At 41.1% G+C, this 19,640-nt stretch overlaps 3 protein-coding genes across 3 annotated transcripts in view; all 3 read right to left on the reverse strand.

Annotated features, from left to right (window-relative positions):
- The window catches only part of LOC107222594 (serine/threonine-protein phosphatase 4 regulatory subunit 1), a 134,836-nt gene extending 123,926 nt beyond the window's left edge, over positions 1 to 10,910 (reverse strand). The window contains exons 1-2 of the mRNA XM_046732306.1: positions 10,889 to 10,910; positions 10,760 to 10,804 (exon numbers count right to left, since the gene is read on the reverse strand). Coding sequence (XP_046588262.1) covers positions 10,760 to 10,804; positions 10,889 to 10,895 — 52 coding nt within the window. The 5' untranslated portion in view covers positions 10,896 to 10,910. The remainder of the gene's footprint in view (positions 1 to 10,759; positions 10,805 to 10,888) is intronic.
- Positions 10,911 to 11,395: 485 nt separating this feature from the next.
- Positions 11,396 to 16,888, reverse strand: LOC107222606 (RING finger and SPRY domain-containing protein 1). Its single transcript, XM_015662037.2, has 11 exons — positions 16,699 to 16,888; positions 15,854 to 16,616; positions 15,609 to 15,774; positions 14,570 to 14,755; positions 14,436 to 14,502; positions 14,186 to 14,326; positions 13,954 to 14,069; positions 13,717 to 13,860; positions 13,384 to 13,601; positions 13,022 to 13,282; positions 11,396 to 12,929 (listed from the first exon to the last, which is right to left on the reverse strand). Exons 2-11 carry the CDS (start codon positions 16,072 to 16,074, stop codon positions 12,842 to 12,844), a joined length of 1,608 nt encoding a protein of 535 aa, XP_015517523.1. The 5' UTR covers positions 16,075 to 16,616; positions 16,699 to 16,888; the 3' UTR covers positions 11,396 to 12,841.
- A 448-nt stretch (positions 16,889 to 17,336) lies between these two features.
- On the reverse strand, positions 17,337 to 19,558 carry LOC124292723. The gene has a single exon (XM_046730391.1). The coding sequence runs from the start codon at positions 19,556 to 19,558 to the stop codon at positions 17,525 to 17,527; it is 2,034 nt and encodes a 677-aa protein (XP_046586347.1). The 3' UTR covers positions 17,337 to 17,524.
- Between the last annotated feature and the right edge of the window lie 82 nt (positions 19,559 to 19,640).

Below are 19,640 nucleotides of genomic sequence, written 5' to 3' on the forward strand. Positions count from 1 at the left end.
GTCGCGTATAATGGCGGCTTGGATTGACCGCGTGTTAGAATATATATCAGCATGTGTAAAGCGTGTTCGTCGATCTGCGTGCGTTGTGCGCTTGTACCTTGTATACACGGTCACCGCGTATTACGTGCAGAGCGGGTTTTTCTTTTTATCTCTTTTTTTTTTCGCGTCGAAGCGAGAAGAGAAAAATTTTGTAGGTATCACAAGTAATGTAACTGCGTATCGCACAATGCTACGGCAATGAGCGATGTTGCGGTTCGTTTTTTTCTTTTTCTTTTTTTTTTTTTTTTTCTTTCAATTATTTTCGTCTTCATCTTGCCCGCGGAATCGCCTCATCCCAACGAATTGCATTTGAGCACAATTTGCTTGAAATTTTGCACAATCGACTCGGCGGGGAAATAATTTTACTGCAAGCGTGAGAAAATATTATCGACAGATTGAAATTGAATTTATTTTTTATAAACGCAACGCATCGGTGATCGAGATTCTTGGAAATCATTTCGATTGAAATATCGTGCGGATATTAATGTAACGATCGTTTCTAAGACCGATGACTCAATCTGAAAAATATCGTGAAACTATTATAACTAATTACCTTTCACCGAATTATCGTGAGGCATTAAGATATGTATGTATTACAATATCCCGGATGTATTATGTTTGAAGAATTTCCGGAATGTATGACAAGTTTATTAAATTCGAATGCTCGTGAGTAGTAAAATTTAGCAATTCTTCCGGCCACGTCATAACAGCGAACGGCTATACTTGCAGATTAATTTCGAGTCACGAGTTTCTGAATCATATACGATTCACGCGTTATTGTTCATACCTAACATGCGGTGCATGATGTGCAGCATATTCGGATTGCAAAAATATCAACAATCGCGAACAAAATCGCCCTGCGAACTAAGCGTGTCCTTATTTATTATTGCTCTACATACTTATACCTGAGAAAGTGTTGAATTAACGCAGGTCTGCGAAAAAATATTTCTTTCAGCCGCATGGGATGTTTTTGGTAAATATTCAGTTTTCGAGTGTGCCGAATGCAAAAATTACTTTCATTTCATTCCGTCACGTACAGTATTCTTGCAAAATACAAGGTGTTTGTATGAAAAAAAAAAACACAACAGTAATGAAAAACACCGTCAACGATATTCCTTATAAAATTGAACGAACAATTTCTTTACGAAATTTATTCAACATTCCGTGCTCATTCTTTCCGCCTACGAAACATTTTCTTCTTCTCTTTGATACACCTTCGAACACGCTTTCCGCTTTCAATTTTCTCTTTCCCTGTTTGAATTTATTCTCGAGTCTCACTCTGATACGCATTAAATCGAAGTAAGAAATCCCTTTTTTGCATAGGATTTTTCGAATCAAGAACAGGATACCGGATTTCGAATAAAAATCGGGAATTTAACTCTAAATGAAACTGCAAACACGAGTTGAAGAAAAAACCTGACGCGATGCAACTTTTTGCGTATTTTGCGTACACAAGAGTATAAAAAAAAAACTGCGTGTAATTTTCTTGGCTGCAGATCTGCGTAATTACTGCAGCAGCCCGGCCGACGCATATTCAGCGTTTTTCTGAGAACTTGTCATTTTGTGTTAGAAATAAAATAATAGCTATGATATACATATTTTATGCATGACTCGAAGTACGCGCAGAGTCATCGGCACGGGAAAACAGTTTCTATGATTCAAGTTTATGCATCATAACGCCGCGTAAATTGAATCGTCATGTATAATTTATTATCCGGCGTAGGATGAATTTTTCTGCGGAAAAATGATTCATCTCATCCTTCGTTTCACCGGCCACGTCAAAAGATAGAAGCAAAAAACAGGGTGACTGTTCATCCAAATATCCACGACGATTAAACGCAATCCGTAAAAGTATCGATCGAATTTGCGGTGCGTGTGATAAATATGAAATAAACAATTGACGCGCGCTCGATTAGCCGAAATGCCGTTCAAAGGCCGCGTTTAATTTCTCCATCTTCCGATTGTCGTTATTATTATGTTTTATATCCTCGAAAAATGAAACTTTATTTTTCAAAATAGCTCGAATATTCTCGTCCATCGAGCTAGACGTCGTAGCCGGTTATTATATATTGTTCCGCGTATCTTTCGCAACCTTTCTCGAAGTCAACGTCTGGGATTGGCTGTCGTCGGGATTATCAAGATTCCGCGTTGCTTGCAGATACAAAAAAGGCTGCCGACCATCGCAGGACATCCGGGAAAACGGTGATAGACAGATAAAACATTTCCTTCTTTACAACTTATTTTTTCACTTCGTGATCGATACGCGTTTGTGTATAAGCAGGAAATTCACTGCGGATCGTTAAGATTTGTGTAAATTATTTGTACACGAGTGTCTTAACAGGTCTCGTCGTAACAAATTTTCCGCACAAAAAAATTACACGTTGTAAGATAACCGGTTGTGTTTATTCGACATCGTTTCGTTTATCAATGTACGAGCTCAATAAAAATTTAAGTCTAAGCGATTTTCGAATAGTATAAATAATTTAATTACAAACGAAACGAGGTGTTATAAAATTGGACGTACGATGTAAAAGAAGAGAAAATAGCATACGACGTATTAAAAGTTGTTAATAATTGCCAACCCAATTTCAATTCCGTTGCTGTTTTTTTTTTTTTTTTTGCTTCTCGGCATTCAAGATGTCGGTCCGCCAAAAATTGATACCTTTTACAAAATACTGGAGTCACGAGCAAAAGTTTACACATCAATGCTTTACTTCAAATCGCTGTGTAATAAAATGCTTGAAAAAAATCTGTTAGATTCATTCGATTTAATTCTACGATGTCGAATCTTATTTTTAAGATTGTACTTTCAACAAAATCACCGAGTATTTTTTTATTTTCAAAGAAAGTTCGATTTAAAAAAAAAATTATGCATTTTTCGCAGTCCAATCTCCCTGATAACCGAGTTTCTTTCCATTCCTCAATGTTAAGGGAGACGTTGTTTCGATCTGATTGAACTCAACGAACCTGATCAGCGCACGTGTTCGTTATAATTTCACTTCTTTAACAGCGATGGCCGCTAACTAAAAATAATCGACGTATCGATTAGTCTAGTCTAAAAAAATAATCGAACACGACTCGATTGAATCGGTAAAAATTGACCGATCGATCAATTATTTCGGATTTTTTTTTTTCTTTGAAACCGTGCACGTGAGATCAAAATTTCGTAAATTTCAGCACGTAGTCTGAACAAGCGGAAAACTTTTTTAATAACTTATAGTTTCGTTTGAAATATTTTTCACTCTGAGGTGAAAATATTCATTCATCTTTCGCATATTATAACAAATATTTTGACTCTAATCACACAGCGTCGTTCGTGGTTCGAAAAATAATCGGCAATACTCGCATTAATCGGGGAAAAAATGATCGTTTCCTCTCGGTAATCTTCACTCCTCATCTCGCGACACCTTGATTTGGCCAGGACCGTGCAGACAGTCCACCCGACAAATCCCCGATTCCCGAATCACGTCACGCGCGACAAAATCTAATCGCAGGCAATGCTCGGGGAATAAGAAAACACACAATCCAACGTCCACGTACAAGGTAGGTGAGGTATATTTATTCCTAGTGCATGTGCCTAACAGGTAGGCGTCCCGCAGCCATCCGGGAAGCTGGCGCTCCCGATCCTGCGCAGAGAGAGGGAGAGAAAGAGAGAGAGAGAGAGAGGCGAGGCATGCAGGGTGAATTTTTTATTTAGGAGAAAAGTTTAGGTTTTTTTTTTCCCAGGGCGCGGGTTTCACGCCGCCGCATGTTGGCCTCGGCTCGGGCAGGGCGAACCGGAAACCCGTTTTCTAGGACTACCCTGATTCCAGGAACTCCTCGCCGCCTGTTTCCCGCTGTGCCATTAAACCTGCTGCCTTCGACGACGACGCTGCTGCCGATGCCGATGCACTTGCATCCGGGGTGCATTCTGCTGGTTTCAAGCCGCCGAGATATTTTGTAGAGCGACGTTTCGGGGCGGGGGTAGGAATTTACAAAGACGGAGAAATCGATTTTTTTTAAAGAAACGGAAAGTTGATTTATGGGATTTTTAAACGCCGAAAGTCGGAGGATAGAAATTTTTGTCGACACATTTTCCGAAATCAGGTATTAATTTATTGGTCTGATTTTACCGCGGTATGAAATCATCGAAGACTCGAGTTATGGAAAAATAAGAATCGAGTCGTTTCGACAGGCGAAATTCTTTCTCGCTGATCAACGATGTTTTAACAACTTCACGAATAAAACAAAAAATTCGCCATTACCGATCCTTTGAAGCGTCATGCGACTCGCACGATTTGAAAATATCGGTATAATACACAATCTATACGTAACATGTTATACACATATGTATGCAGCTTAGAAATGTTTGTCAACCGTGCGGATTAATTGCCCGTTCATCTACCTGTAATATAATTCGTAACAAAGGCATAAGAAAGAAAAAGTTAACTAAATTGACAAAATTGCAAGTGCATATGCACGATAATTCTATATCACGTACGCAGACTTAAATATTCGCGATGAGGTCTCGATATAAGCGAAATGTCCTTCATGCAGCCTATTATTTGATCGATTTTCATACGTCTACAATAGATCCCCGCAATCAAAAACACACCCACAGACGCATACGATATGTATACAATATTATGACGTAGGAAACGTGAAAATTACACAGAACTGTGACAAAAAAAAACTGCACAGGTTGTTTATACCGTTTCTTACAGATTTTCACTCACCGAAACCGGGAAAAATACACAAAAAGTTCCATCGCGTCAGGTTTTTTCTGCAACTCGTGTTTGTAGTTTCATTTAGAGTTAAATTCCCGATTTTTATTCGAAATTCGGTATCCTAATCTTGATTCGAGAAATCCTATGCAAAAAAGGGATTTCTTACTTCCATTTAATGCGTATCAGAGTGAGACTCGAGAATAAATTCAAACAGGGAAAGAGAAAATTGAAAGCGGAAAACGTGTTCGAAGGTGTATCAAAGAGAAGAAGAAAAGGTTTCGTAGGCGGAAAGAATGAGCACGGAATGTTGAATAAATTTCGTAAAGAAATTGTTCGTTCAATTTTATAAGAAATATTGTTGACGGTGTTTTTCATTACTGTTGTGTTTTTTTTTCCATACAAACATCTTGTATTTTGCAAGAATACTGTACGTGACGGAATGAAATGAAAGTAATTTTTGCATTCGGCACACTCGAAAACTGAATATTTACCAAAAACATCCCACGCAACTGAACAAAAATATATATTTTTTTTTTTTGCAGACCCGTTATATTAACCCGATCGAAGAAAAAGTGTGGATAATAATTAGCTAAATTACGCGTACGTGAGCGTCGCACGCGAATTGCGGGGCGCGAAAAATTCATTCGCGAGTCAGGCTGCTCTTTGCTTAGACTCTCAGTCTGCAACGTCGGCCATTAATACGGGGTCCGCGGGATGATCGCGCGGATGATTTATGTATGTATGTATGTATGTACGTGTAATACATTTTAGCAAAAGGATATCATAAGCGTGCCAAACGATTCTGCACTGTTAAAAATTTCTCTACGGAACTTAGTACGCGGTATTGGAAGAATTATTATACGGATACGGAACGGTGAATTCGCCGTACACAAATTGACTGTTTGTTCGGTTTACAAATACAATAAATTTACTACCTGGGTACTCGAATTTAGTGTAAATTTTATATTGTGAATTTGAAACAAAAGACATAGAAATTAACTACGTCGCTACGCCAAATTTGTAAATTTACATCCTGATTTCGTAAACCGACAATACTTTTGTACAGTTATACGGTAAGTGTTTAGTATCTAGACATGCAATGACTTTTAATAGTCAGTGTGTCAGGTCCTATAAGGCAGGCGTGTCTAGAATTTGCATAAAAAACCCAATTTTCCGTCTCGCGTTGTACAATTTTTCATATCATTACAGGATGCGGGTGCATCGATGATAAGGCAGTGAATGAAAAAGTTCGGAATTTTAATACGTCGATATTTTCACGACTGGATAATAACACAGATTACGAATCGGTTGAAAAACATGTACATTTTCTTTGTACGAATGGCCATTCAATCGAAACTGATGATCATAGTGGAAAAATTTCAACGATAAAACGTTTACTTTTTGTATACATAGGTTTGATTCGTTAAACATAAAAGTGAAGACGAAGAATCGTACAAACGGCTACGGTACAAGTATTACTTTTCTTTCCTTTTTTTTTTCAAATAAATAAACCAAACAATTTCTTTGGAAAATATCGTTATCAAGCACACAGGTAAGCTCGTGCATTATGTACCTACTTGGCATAGAAATTTAAAGTCTTTCTCTTTGCGAAACAATCGCACTTACAGTATTTTTCAATTCTCCACTTCAAATATATGTTACAGCACGAAGCGTTTACCGATCAATGCCGCAGATTTCGCGTACGTGTGTAAAAATTGATTGGTAGGAATAATATGAGATTTTTATTTTTTTTTTTATTTGGCGGGGGAGAGACCAAAAACCATCGGGATACGACTGCAGTTCCATGACGAGGCTTAAAGGAGAACACGGCGCGTTTTAAATACGAATTCGAAGGATGGAGAGAGAAGAGGAGGAGGAGGAGGAGGAGGAGGATCATGGACCTCTGCGGCATAAGTAATTCGACTGCACACAAGAGGAACGGTTCTTTCGAATCCCCGGTCCCGGCGCTCGTCGTCGTCGTCGTCGTCGTCGCGGCGCTTGTTAATAAGTAAGCCAACTTGATAACCGACCTCCGGAATGTCAGATAAAGAGCGCCGCGGTACCCACCCATGACTATAATACTCGGCATGCCGCAGCCGAAGCTCTCTCTCTCTCTCTTTCTCTCTCTTTCTCTCTCTTTCTCTCTCTCTCTCTCTCTCTCCGTACGTCTCAGAAGCAGCGAAGCGGCGCAAAGCGTTTTTTTCAAACCCGTACACACGTTATGCGCAGTCGGCGGTCAGGCCCCTGGGACTAATTGTTCAGCCGCATCGTCTTTGGTCCGCGAGACGTTGCGAATTACTTTTCCAACCAAACTGCTTACGCGTACAACGCGAGCGACGGATCAGCGACGAATTTTACACCTTCGGAAAGGCAAAAGCCCGGCCGTTGTTATACGACGAGGTAGAAAGATTTGCGAGGAAGGCGTCGCAAGAGCTGAACTTGGCGTAATGTAAGCTCCGTCGGAGACACTCGCGGCGGGCCGCGTCTCTGTTTCGCTTTCTTTCTCTCTCATTCTCATTGCCGAGACAGTTTTATCGGCCCTGAGAGCCACCGAAGTCGTCTCTCTTCGGTGATAATGCCACACGCGCCGTTTCTATTTGCGCCGCTAACCAAACGGAGACCATTTTGGATTTCGGATGATCGATTACGCATACATTACCCAGACGTTATGTATCGTATACCGTGTCGCGGAAACTTACGGGAACTTGATTCGCATTTCCTTCCGATCATCGATCGATCGCCGATCGGCGGAAAAACGTTATTTCTTACGAATCTCTCTGTCCTACGTTGCAAACCCGCTCAATTTACCATTGAAAATATATCTTATACGTGATCTCATAATACGTGTCGTTATACGGTAAGTCTGAAGCTCGGGCGATGCGTGCAGATTGTCGAGACGTGAGAATCGTTGTATATATATATACACATGCGTATTATACACGCGGCTCGTTATCGAACTTGATACACACATGTAAATATATATATAATCACAAGGCGCGGAATAAAGAAAGAAAAAAAAAAAAAGTAATCAGTTCCACATGTAATCTGTTGTGCGACATATAGGAAAAGTATGGATCGCGTGATATAATATTATATAGATCGGGGTAAAAAAGAAAATTCACTGCGAGAGTGCAAAGAAAAAGTATAGAAATGTGTACGAATATATAAAGAATTACAGCACGAGTGATTCGGCGAGATTTTCCGCTCATTTATTATTATTATTATTATTGTTATTGTTATTATTGTTATTATACGTCTGCATCCAGACTCGACCACGTGCGTCGCATCAAGCAGAAGGAAACGGTACCTGACTGCAGTATTTCGTAGCGCTTTGTTCTATTTTCGAAAATGCCGATTCACGATGCGGAAAACGAGAGGAAGAGAAAAGAGATTCGACGACGACGACGACGGAAAATAAGGAATGAGGGAAATACGGGACCGAAGACGTCGTCGTCGTCGTCGAGAACACTGCGAGAGATGATGCGGCGAGACATTATGTAGGTCGTCGGTGTGTCGGACGACCTGCACGAGGAACGTTTGTAGTGGCTGTAGGTGCGTTGGGGTGGTTTACCGAAAAATAAAAAAAAATAATCTTTTCTTAACTGTAATAAAACTGTCGTTTACGATGAAAAGAATCAAATCCCCTGCAAATTCGAGCCCGATCGGATAAAATTTAGCCCGTCGATTTATCGTGAAAATATATAAAATATAGAGGCAAATGAAAAATAATAAAAACTTTTATTTTCTTTGAATTTAATACGATTGTTTTTGATTTTTTAAATTTCACCACTTTCGAGTCACATTAATTCTCAAAATATGTGCAAAATTGAAGAAAATATCCGGATACCTTTTCTGTACCAAATATCGTTGCCCTACAATAAAGGTCTCTTGATATCTTTCATTTTCGTCTATATTTTCACGCGAAATCGAGGGTGATTTGAGTTGCGCATTGCTTTTTTCCGTTTTATTTCAATGTAAAAACGAAAACTCCAAAGCGTAACCGCTAAATCTTATCCGATCGAGCTCAAATTTGCAGAGGATTTGTTTATCGTCATAAACAACACTTTTACGAGGAAGCAGCACTGGAGAAAAAAAAAATTATTATTTTTTTTTTTTTTTTATGGTGAAACACTCCAAGTTACGTATACGTGAACAGAATGCGTTTCCCGGTGGTGAGGGTATAAATTTTTGCAGTTGAGAAAACCGTAATTGGCATTCGAACGGCCAATTCGTGCTTCGTAATTTTCGACACGAGATGGCAGCTTCGGACGGGGCCAGGAAGAGAGGGAGGGAGGGGAGGAATTCGGGGCTACGGAGGTTCGTTGTTCCCTACGTTCCCATCAAGTTTACACAAGCATCTACAGCATGGCACCGAGGATTCGAACTTTCAACAAATCTACAAACCAAAAAATTCAAGCAATCGAATGACAGTGAGAATAAATGGTGAGGGTAAGTTTTAGCGATATTGCCAAACTCTCTTAGAATTTTTCACACGCGTTTTTGTCCTATCCCCCGGTTTCGACGATTTATAAAGGTGTAAACAATTCGCAGCTGCGATTTACCGAAATACATATATTCACGGGATGGATTACCGTCGTCATACTACATATTGTTTCTTACAATAAAGTCTATTTTGTTATACACAGCGACCCGAGCTGCACCGAGTCAGTCGGGAGTTTAACGACCCGAGAAGTTATTTCGTTGGTTGTTATCACTTCGTGGAAAGCACACGTGCATGCATATGTGTATATATATATATATATATTTATACGTGTATGTGTGTATGTGTATATATATACGCGTTACGAGTTACACACAGGTAGGTGTATATATATATATATATATATATCCGCATCGTACACGTATATGTATTCGACAAGTTCAAGTCCGGATGGAGAGAATAGACCAGGACGCGCTACTGGCATGTACCTACGTAGAGCTACAAAGAAGAAGCTAGTCGACGACGAATGTGGGGGGCGTTTCGCCAAGTATAATAACGCCGATATATACACACAGTCACACACACGCACACGAATATATTTATATATGCACACACGCACGGCATAGGCGCAAGTGTAAATGACAAAGAATTAGCCGTGCAACGAAGCGAGACGAAATTTTGGGTATCGCGGATCGACCGGGAGTTTGCACGTTGGCGGGTGGGAGGGATAGGGGAGGGAGGGGGAGGAAGGGGGGGCGGTTAATAACGGTAATCAGACCAGAAAGATGAAAAGGTGAATCGTTATCATTTTCTCCTGTCCGACGACGAAGAAGACGACGACGACGACGACGAGGAGGAGGTGGAGGTGGAGGAGGACGAGAGGCGCTGCCGAAGGTTCTTTGCGTAAAGAGTCGGTAGTACGAGGACCGGAGCCACATGGGGTCTATCTCATTCCTAGAAATAGTCTTTGGAGAAGAGGAAGAAGCAGCGGTCGTAGGACAAGAGAGAGACAGACGCCTCTAGCGCTACCTGCTTGATAAAACGCTACCGATTCCTTCCCCCTCCCCCGCGTAAACTCCCCCTCCCCCTCCCATCCCGTTCCCCCGCAAACGCGTTGATCCGCCCCGCCGGCAGACCGGAGAATTTTTATTTCGCCATGAGCGACGCGAGCGTGTGAGAATAATCACTGGATGATCCTCGTCGACGTCGCCGTGGCCGTGAGCTGCGGCGGTGGCGGCGGCGGTGGCGGCGGCAACACAACATCGCATTGGCACAGAGCGATAAACGAGCGAGGACGAGGATGACACTCGTCGGTCGGGTCAAACGTCGCGTAATCTAACCTCAAAGGAGGGCGGAATTATAGATGAAATGAAAACAGGGTAATCGAGCGACGGATAATGTGGCACGTTCGTCTAGCGCTGCTGGTACAAACTCGCATCGTCGTCGTCGCAGCTACGGTCAGAGCCACAGCCACGGTCACAGCCACGGGAGGCAGGAAAGACCTCGCATGCCGTCCGAGTCTGCTAACCGTTCGGCTTAAATCGCTATTATTGCGTAATGATTGTCTACTCACTCTCGTCCGTGTCTCCGAGGTCTTCATTCTGGAGATAGGATATATCTGAAACCCACAAACACCACGGGTTATGGACATATCGTTCATGTTTTCGGAGAACCTCGTCCCGTCTAAAGGCACCTCACTCACCCGCCATGTTGTAACAAACTACTGCGCTTGAACGCACGCAATTGGCTGAATCGAGATGCGAGTATTCGATACGTACGAATCGCGACGATCGTTCACCCTCTCTTCAACGGCCGACCCTATCGATACGATCGATATTTTTTACGTTTGATTGCGCCCGCGCCGATAAACGCGACTATCGCCGCAATGTAACAGTCACTTGTTTGCTTCGTGTCTCCTCCACGTTTTACAAATTCTTCTTCGCCCGTCGCGCGCATTTTAAATAATAAGTAAACGAATTATTATCGTAATTCGCGATGATAACGTTGCCGTGGTTGGAAATTTCATTTTCTTCTAATATTTCGACAGTGTGAATAATTTATTCCGGTTATTTTTACCTCAACTTCGTTTTCCCTCAAAAAGATCCACTTGCGAGTATAAATAAGCATGTCTTCATCAATTTCGGAGCGTGTCGTCGAATGCGTGGGTGGAATCGTCATTGTAGTAAAAGGTTAATTTTAGTTTTCAACCATATTTTTTTTTTGTCTTTTTTCTTTTTATATCCTCCCAAGAATACAATACGTATCCGTATAATAATCTGTATTTATTTGTTAAATATAATTCATTCTGTGTGTATATATATATACAATTACAAGTATATATACATATATATATATATATATGGGGAATTCCATGACATCTTGATCAAGATTCTACGTCGTTGTCTCAGACTGACTTTATAAGTTTTTGTACGAAAGTACACGACGAAAAGTACAAGCCTAATATTTTGCAGAATTTTATGACTCAGCGTATCTGAAGTATGATTTAAGCATTTTTGACATAAGAATAAACATAAAAGCTCATTATAATATGGGCCGAAAAATATCTATTCAGAGAGGCGTTATAACGATATTTTATATTTATTCTTATGTCAAAAATGCAATCAAATAAAAGAGTAATTTTTTCTTCCACACTCTCTTATTTGTCTTTTAAAATTATGAAATCTCCATCTTCTGATAAGTGTCAAAAATTTTGTTATATTTTATAAGATTTTTCTGAATATTTTCAAATTTTAGAAAGTGGGTTTTTCTTTCAAGTTTTTAAATCATACTTCAGATACACTGGGTTGAAAAATTCTGCAACAATTGCGATTGCGTTTTTCGTCACGTACTTTCATACAAAAAATTATAAAGCCAATCTGAGATATCGACGTAGAATCTTGATCGAGATGTTGTGGAATGCCTCATGCATACATATATATATATATATATACGTATATATATATATCTTTTGTTTTTATACAAATTTTTCAGAAGCTTAAAAATATATTTATACTTGAGAAATCACATGATTATCTTTCTCAAGAGACGATCTATCGGTAGGACGTCGTGTTTTCGGAGATATAACAGCGATAGCGCGAATTTTCTCTGCATTCACATATCATTAAATTACAATGTAAGTACATATGTAATGTATACGTATGAGAAGAGAAGGACTTCCGATTCAAACTTTAGATCATATCACATAATACTATAAGCGTCAAGAATGAACTCCTCGCATGCGAAGATAAAATTTTCCACTGTAATATCAAACAATAGTTTAGGAACTGTTGAAAGTTAATACGCGAATTACAGCGAAGTTTTCTCGTAGAGATATGCTAGTGCTCCCTGGCTTCTTTTCTTTTTCCGTACACGTCCACATGTGTGTTTCTCTACTTGGTTTTACCGATAGCAAAATTCTCAGTCCTTCACTCCTGCGGAAATACTGTAAACCGCGAAACGTGACTAATGTAAAATGAATCAAATAATACAATGCTTCATGTATTGAATACACGGCTTAACGCCGGATATCAATTTAACGCAAATGATTATCTTGTGGAGCGAATCCTTTGCGTATTTTTGTATCACTTATATTACACGAGAAAAACAAACGGTATTAAATGTTAATTATTAAATGCTAATTATCGTTTCACGGGTGTCATGTGTTGTCAGGAACAACCTCTTTTATCGTTGCTCTACACATCGGACACTCGATCAACTGTCTCGAACACGTTTGGCAGAATCCCCTGAAAGGATAAACATTCGGGTTGTGAGAAAATGAACAACAGTTATTAATGCGAATGATGAGAACGTATAGAAGAAAGAAAAGAACCGTCACCTATGATCACAGGGCAGCAACCTTACAGTGGCTTTTTGATCAAAGCACAAAGTGCACGAGTCTTCTCTCACGCTTAATTTCCTTAGCTGATCCAAATAAATATGACGAGGTAAAACGACTTTGTCCTCGGCAGTCAAGTTTGCATGATCATTAAATTTTTGATATTTTCTGTCTGTTGGTGGAAACTTGAAGGGTACATTGCCAAAGTTGAACAGGCACTGTTGGAACGACATAAAGCTAGCCGCGGCAAAAAATCCAGACCTAAAAACGATTAAAATGTGTAAATTGGTGAAGACTTTGTTCAATTTACGAATATTTGAGTACATGTATCGATTATTTATATCAAGAACGATGATACCGACCTTGCTGTTTTAAAAACTTGAGTACAGGGCTTGAGAGGGAAGCCGTTTATTGAAAAAATAATCTCCATCTTGACCAAGTCCAACAAACAGCCTACAATGTCACCAGCTTTCCAGCATGGCCTGTCATGCTGCGCCTCGCTCCTAGCATTGTGCCAAATTAATCTCCGACAACCGTCATAGGCTAAAGAAAATTCGTCGTCGCCTATACCGTATCCTTCCTGTATGGTATATTCAGAATAAAATGATGAATGGAACAAAATTCGTAAACAAAAAAGGAAACAGAAAACAAATAAAAATCTGTTTTGGAATATTTTCTACAATCTCGTAACTTACATGGTTAAGAAACGTGCTGTCCTTTGTAGCCCATCCGATCTGCATAACACCTGGTGTAATGATCAAAGTTTCATAGTACCAAATGCCAGAGTGGACTTGATGGGTGCATCGGACACTCTCGAAAGAGTACGCATCGCAGCGTGCCTGAAATATATTTGTGAAAAATGTTGAGCTCTTCATCAAGTACAGATGAGAAAAGAAAGAGGATAATTTTCATTTGACAAACATTATGCGTACCTCCAAACCGTTTGGGGAAATCTTCAAGTACTCGCTTACATCCTTCGTGTTCAACATCACGTTTATACCTGTGGTGTCAACCGTGTCGTGAGAGTACTTTCTGCCCTCCATTAAAACTGCAGTGTATTAAAAAAAGGTAATAATGATGTATGAGTAAGCAAGAAATGTTGGTAGCTCAAATTTCAACAAATAATTATTTCCAAGTGGTAAAAATTCCAGTAATTATACTCACATAGATTATCCAAGCACCAACGAGCGCAGAAGCCCACTTGCCGTTGTATATAATGGGATGAATCGACCCATTTTTCAAGCTCTAACAACGGATTTCCTTTCTCAGCTAGCAATCTTTTCTTTATCGTTATTTTATTTTCACCTAAAAAAATTTTTAACGTCATAAATAAATTTTGATCCAACAAAGATATCAACTTATGTTGGACAATGATGTTGGATTATTAGAAACGGAACTGGCATGTGTTACTTACTAGTTTGGGCAAATTTTTCTAATCCAATTAACGAAAAAAGCACTACGTAGGGGTCGACATCTTTTCTCTGAAACAAGATGAATGTGAACCCAAGTGTTTATTCTGAGAGATCTTAGAGAGTCATATTGACTTACCAAATTTGACACGAGGTAGCCTAAGGTGGCGTCCGATAATATTGCTATACTACTTGGTCCTGCTAATTTGTCTGCTATACAGCCAAGCACAACGCAAATATTGCGCTGTTGCGTTGCGGTAGTTTGAACTTTGTTTCCAAACTTCTGAGACAGTTGAAACATTTGCGACAATCTCAACACTGAGTCCTGTAACACATTACGCAAAGAATCGATAACTTAGGAGTGGGCAAAGGGTGTTTGTCGTTTGATTGAACAATTTATGGAATTAGTTACTTAGTTAATACAGTTTCCATCTTGAATGGAAACATAAGGTAAAAAAGAAATCCTATATGGAAAAACGAGTGGATACAAAGAAATAAGAGAGTGTGCTGATATGATTTATAGTCAATGAGACCAATTCTGTACCACTGATCCTGGGTGAAAGTAGATAAACATGTATATACATTCGACATGGGACTGAAACAAAAAGCACCAAAGCCCGATTAATGTTAAAATGTAGATAACGATATGGAGACTTTCTTCCCAGTTTCAGTGAACATAAAGAAGGAAAAGTGAGAAATGTGAGTCAATGTAGCCTTTATGCTACTGGGCAATAAAATCTTTCAACAATTCAGAAAACGATATACTCAGCTGGTAAATTATGTTCTATATCTGAGATAAATATGTCGCAGCTTAATGACGCTCTGTCAGTCATGAGATCTTCGTATCTTAGATCGAGCTATAATCAATGTGGCACGTATGCGTCGTATATTATAATACTAATTTCCATGAAGGGAAGATTAAACTGCAACCAATCAACCACCAGTTTCCGTGAGGTCTGGTAACTCAATTGATTACTTGCTCGTCTGACAAAACCATTCTGTCATTAAGGCTAGAATATGAGTTGTCTGATCAAATATATATTGGGGAAAAAAAAAAAAAAAAAAAAAAAAAAAAAAAAAAAAAAAAAAAAAAAAAAAAGTAAACTGGACCGACAAATTTTTCAGAATATCTGACTCTGTACAATGTCAGGTCGAATATAAGTCAGTGAGCATTTCACCTTTGAAGGCAGAGGACAGTCGTCTAGTAGCAAAGTAATCACCGAGGGTCCCAGTGGATCGCTCATTGGTATGACGTTCACCATGGAACTAACGACCTGAATCCACCCATCTTCCTTGTCTGCAATGGCGTGGAGCTTCAGCATCGCCGGAGGGGGTTCTTGCTCGCTGATGAATAGAAATTTCATCGCAGTCAGAGCATGCTTGTGAATATCGAGAGAATGAAGAGATGAGAATTGGTACTAACTTGTCGACGAGTGTTCCGATGACTCCTAGGGTCTCGAGCACCAATCTGTCAACGTTTGCAGATGCTGGGAACCTGAACGTGGGAGAAGCGGTTGCTGCGTCACCGGCGGCGACTGTGTCGTTGGCAATTGGTATGACGGTGTTTCCAATTTGCGCATTGTGATTACGATTGCTGTAAGGTTCCAACTCGTCCTGAGTATCCTTGCATAGGCAGTTACCCATCCCGCGAACTTTTTAGGTTATGTTTGTATGTTTTGAATGTGTGCTAGCGTTGGAACGGCGACAGACAGCCGATATTGTATTTATTGACGATTGTTGATAGACGGTGGTTCTACCTGGCAGCGGGAGCGGATTGCAGGAAGGAGGTTAATCAACGAGAGGGGGAATCCGTCATAGTTTCAAATTCGACGCTCACAAGACGCGATATGACGGAGAATCGGTGTCTGTTCGTTTGACACTTCGTCTCGCGCATTTTCATTTTATTACGATAATATTACGGGCGAGTCACTAGATCACCCGTGAAAATTGTTTGTTGCAGTACCATTAACACGTGAACCACATCGAGGTTGGTTGGTGGGCACAATGGCAACAACTTGCTTGCCGATGATCGAGTCAAATGAGTCCAGTTGTCGCGGATCAGAGAGGCACTGCGATATGTTTTCTTTTCGTTCCCTTTTTATTAACGTTCACGAACGTTAGCTGCGAGTACTTCTGTGATAATTCCCGAGATCACCTCAAGTTTTTGTATCCATTCGAGAGGGCAGCTATGTTTATATACGGATTAATTAACTGACGGTTACGTGTTGAATAGGTGATTACATACAAAGAGAGTTTCATTAAACGAACCTCCTCTAACCCCAACACGTAATATTATTCTTTGTAGTTACGATTTTGCCTAATATGTCATTCGCACATTGCGGCACACGCACAGACATAGAGATATTTCACTACTGGCTGCCAGCAGCCTACTTCTATTTATTCGAATTTCTATGCCCGAGTGATTCAGTGATTCACTTCATAACCAACGTCGCTAACTAGAACCTCCCTCCTGCCCTCTGCTGGCCGACTTGGAAGTCACCGACAAACCCCGTTCTCGCGTGACGTCATGACCCTCGGCGGGGCGCCAATTGATTTCGAATATTTGAAATTCGAACGCCGAGCAGTGGCGCGTGAATTCAATTTTTCACGAGTACGATCGTTGACGGAATAATTTGAAGAGAAAATTTTCAACTGAATATTTTTCAATCGACGTCGTCTGTAACAGTATTCAGTCGACGTCTAATTCTTTCAAATTATTTGATACTTTTCAGCAGCATATCTTGACGAAAATATGCATAAATACAACGTGCGATGCATTTTAATACGTCAGGTTATAGAATTGCAGTATACGGATGCGTGAATACCGCTCTGTTCGAGATGTATAATTTTATACTTTCCAAAAGAAGTTATACATACACAGCGAGTATTAATTTATCTTCGTCCTCTTTTTTCTCTCTCATTATGACATACATGATATATTAAAAACCTTTTTGTTGCTGCCTGCACTTCTAGGCCTCTTATCATACCCGTATAAAATTGTGTACCGTAAATTATAATACATATGAAAGGCACCCACAGCGACGCAGCTCTAGCCAGCGGTTTTCCTCAATCGCGATCTCGACTCGACACACAGTCAAAATATTCCCAAGAATTTCCCCGGGCCGCAGGAAGGTAGCTGGCACGATTTCTCTTCCATTTCAGTCTCCGCCGTCGTGCATTCGTGAACGCAGTGTCTCCACCGAATTTGTCTTCCTTTTCCGCAGGTTACGCTGCAGCTGCTCCACTCCGTCCATCTGTCCCATTTCCTGTACGACTTACGTTTATCTCTGCCCATTTCCACACCCTCACTTCGGCCAAGTATTCCAGTCGATCTTTTTCCTTCCCTAGTATTATAAATTTCCCCTCGACTTTTTTCCCGCGCATCGCTCAGCGCTAGTTCAACGTCTAATTTAGACCGGATTGCGTCCGTGATTTTCTCCTCGTCACGTGCCGCCGAATCGCCGCGGTCTTTAGTCAAATTTTTCAACCCCGCAGCTTCGTCGAGACTCCGAAATCCCGCTGTCGTAAAATTCCCCTGCAAACCGGTATCGACCCTCCTCTTCTTACCTCCTTCCCCGATTTGCAGGTTCCTCTCCAGCTCCCCAACTTTTCCGATCAGCTTGTCGACCAGTTCCTTGATCTGCTCGACGGACCTCGCCGCTTTTTCCTTCCCGATTTTTTCCAACGAATCGGACCTCGACGCGCGGATTTCACGCTCCGCTTCATCGAACTCGCGAACCTCGTTGTAATATTTCGCCTCTTCGCCGCCACCTAACCGACATAAGTTTAACGTACGGTTTGAAACTTTCCCTCCATCGTCGCTCACCTCGTCCCGTTCAACTCGCAAGGCTTCCTTCCCATCGACGGTATCCTCCCCGTCCACCTCCCTCTTTCTCACGTCTCTCTCCGACCTAGCCTCGCCCGAATCTCTCTTCTCCACGTGCGACTCGACTTGCAGTCCGTCAGCAACCAGACCGGAAGTTCCACCTCTCTTACGGCCTCCGGGAGCAGAGTTGCTCCGTTTCTCTGGTTTCTTCCTGAGCTTCTTTTGCTTCTTTTTAGACTTCTTCCGGTGCTTTCCCTTTCGACCCGGCCCCCCTCTCCTGACTCTCCGGCCCCCAGAAGCGGCAACGGATCTTCTTTCCCGCCGTTTCGAGTGTCCGTTTAAACTCGTCCCGGATTTCAAGGGATTCCCAAGTTTCGTAAATGACTCAAGGAACCCGGCACTGCCGCCGAATCCTTTCGCACTTTCTACATCGGCCTTCCGGTACGATCTTGAGACTGGAATTTCGTGATCAACTTCATTCTTTCCGATAGACCGGACAGCCGTGTCCCGACGAAGAGGTTCGTTGGTGCCAAAATCTTCTCGGTGAACCGATTTGTCGTTGGAATTTGTAGAATCGCCGGATCCTCGTTTAACCCGGATGTGCTCGAAATTCATTCGATATTCATTCTCCAGGCCGTCTGCGATAGCCGGTCCATTCAAATCCATCAACGTTAGCATTGCCGTTTTGAGCAGTGCCGGAGAATTTGTAACTGCTTCATCTTTCTTGTCGGAATTCAAGAAGGCCCGATTCTTCACGGTTGTATAACCGAGTCCCGTAGCCAGCCGATGATCGGTCGAGTTAAATTCGCGGAAAATCTGCGGATTCCGATCGGTCGCAGTGATTGTCCGATGACTTTCAACAATGCCCGGAGTTTGCTCTCCGTATAATTTTCCATGACGATTTAACGTTGATCCGGAATCGGTGTAATCGGTAAAATTGAGTCCGTATACCGGCGCAATGTGAGGAGCAGCAGATTTGGTTGTACTTGTATCAGAACCCGTATTATCAACGTTGGATGATCGGTTGAAATCGGATACTTGATCGGCTTTATCAGACCGCGATAAATTTTCGCCCGCGTTGTCATTTGGAGTATCGAACGATGTTGGTTTTATCGTCGAATGATCGTCGGGGGCGGATCTCTTCCTGTGCGTCACTCCGGGATCTTTCGATTCGTCCGACGTGAGTAACGAATTATTATCATTGCCAGCTTCCGCATGAGGATAACCAGCAATGCAGCACAATATCGCTACGAGGACAATTATCCATGAAAGCCTGTGTTTCACCGAGGCTACCTTCACCATGCCACAATTCGCTCAGTTTACCGTTTGCGCGACAAGACTTTCGTATCAAACACATATGGATGGATTATCGAACGAATTATTG

The sequence above is a fragment of the Neodiprion lecontei genome, chromosome 2 (genome assembly GCF_021901455.1).
Source record: "Neodiprion lecontei isolate iyNeoLeco1 chromosome 2, iyNeoLeco1.1, whole genome shotgun sequence".
Classification (NCBI taxonomy): Eukaryota; Metazoa; Arthropoda; class Insecta; order Hymenoptera; family Diprionidae; genus Neodiprion; species Neodiprion lecontei.

Bases quoted from the DNA above. Each gene is read 5' to 3' on its own strand.
- LOC107222606 (XM_015662037.2), bottom strand. From the start codon at position 16,074: ATGGGTAACTGCCTATGCAAGGATACTCAGGACGAGTTGGAACCTTAC. The intron at 13,861-13,953 runs GTACGCATAATG...AATATATTTCAG, and splicing joins TTTCCCCAAACGGTTTGGAG to GCACGCTGCGATGCGTACTC. The intron at 13,602-13,716 runs GTAAGTTACGAG...TATACCATACAG, and splicing joins ACAGCACGTTTCTTAACCAT to GAAGGATACGGTATAGGCGA.
- LOC124292723 (XM_046730391.1), bottom strand. From the start codon at position 19,558: ATGGTGAAGGTAGCCTCGGTGAAACACAGGCTTTCATGGATAATTGTC.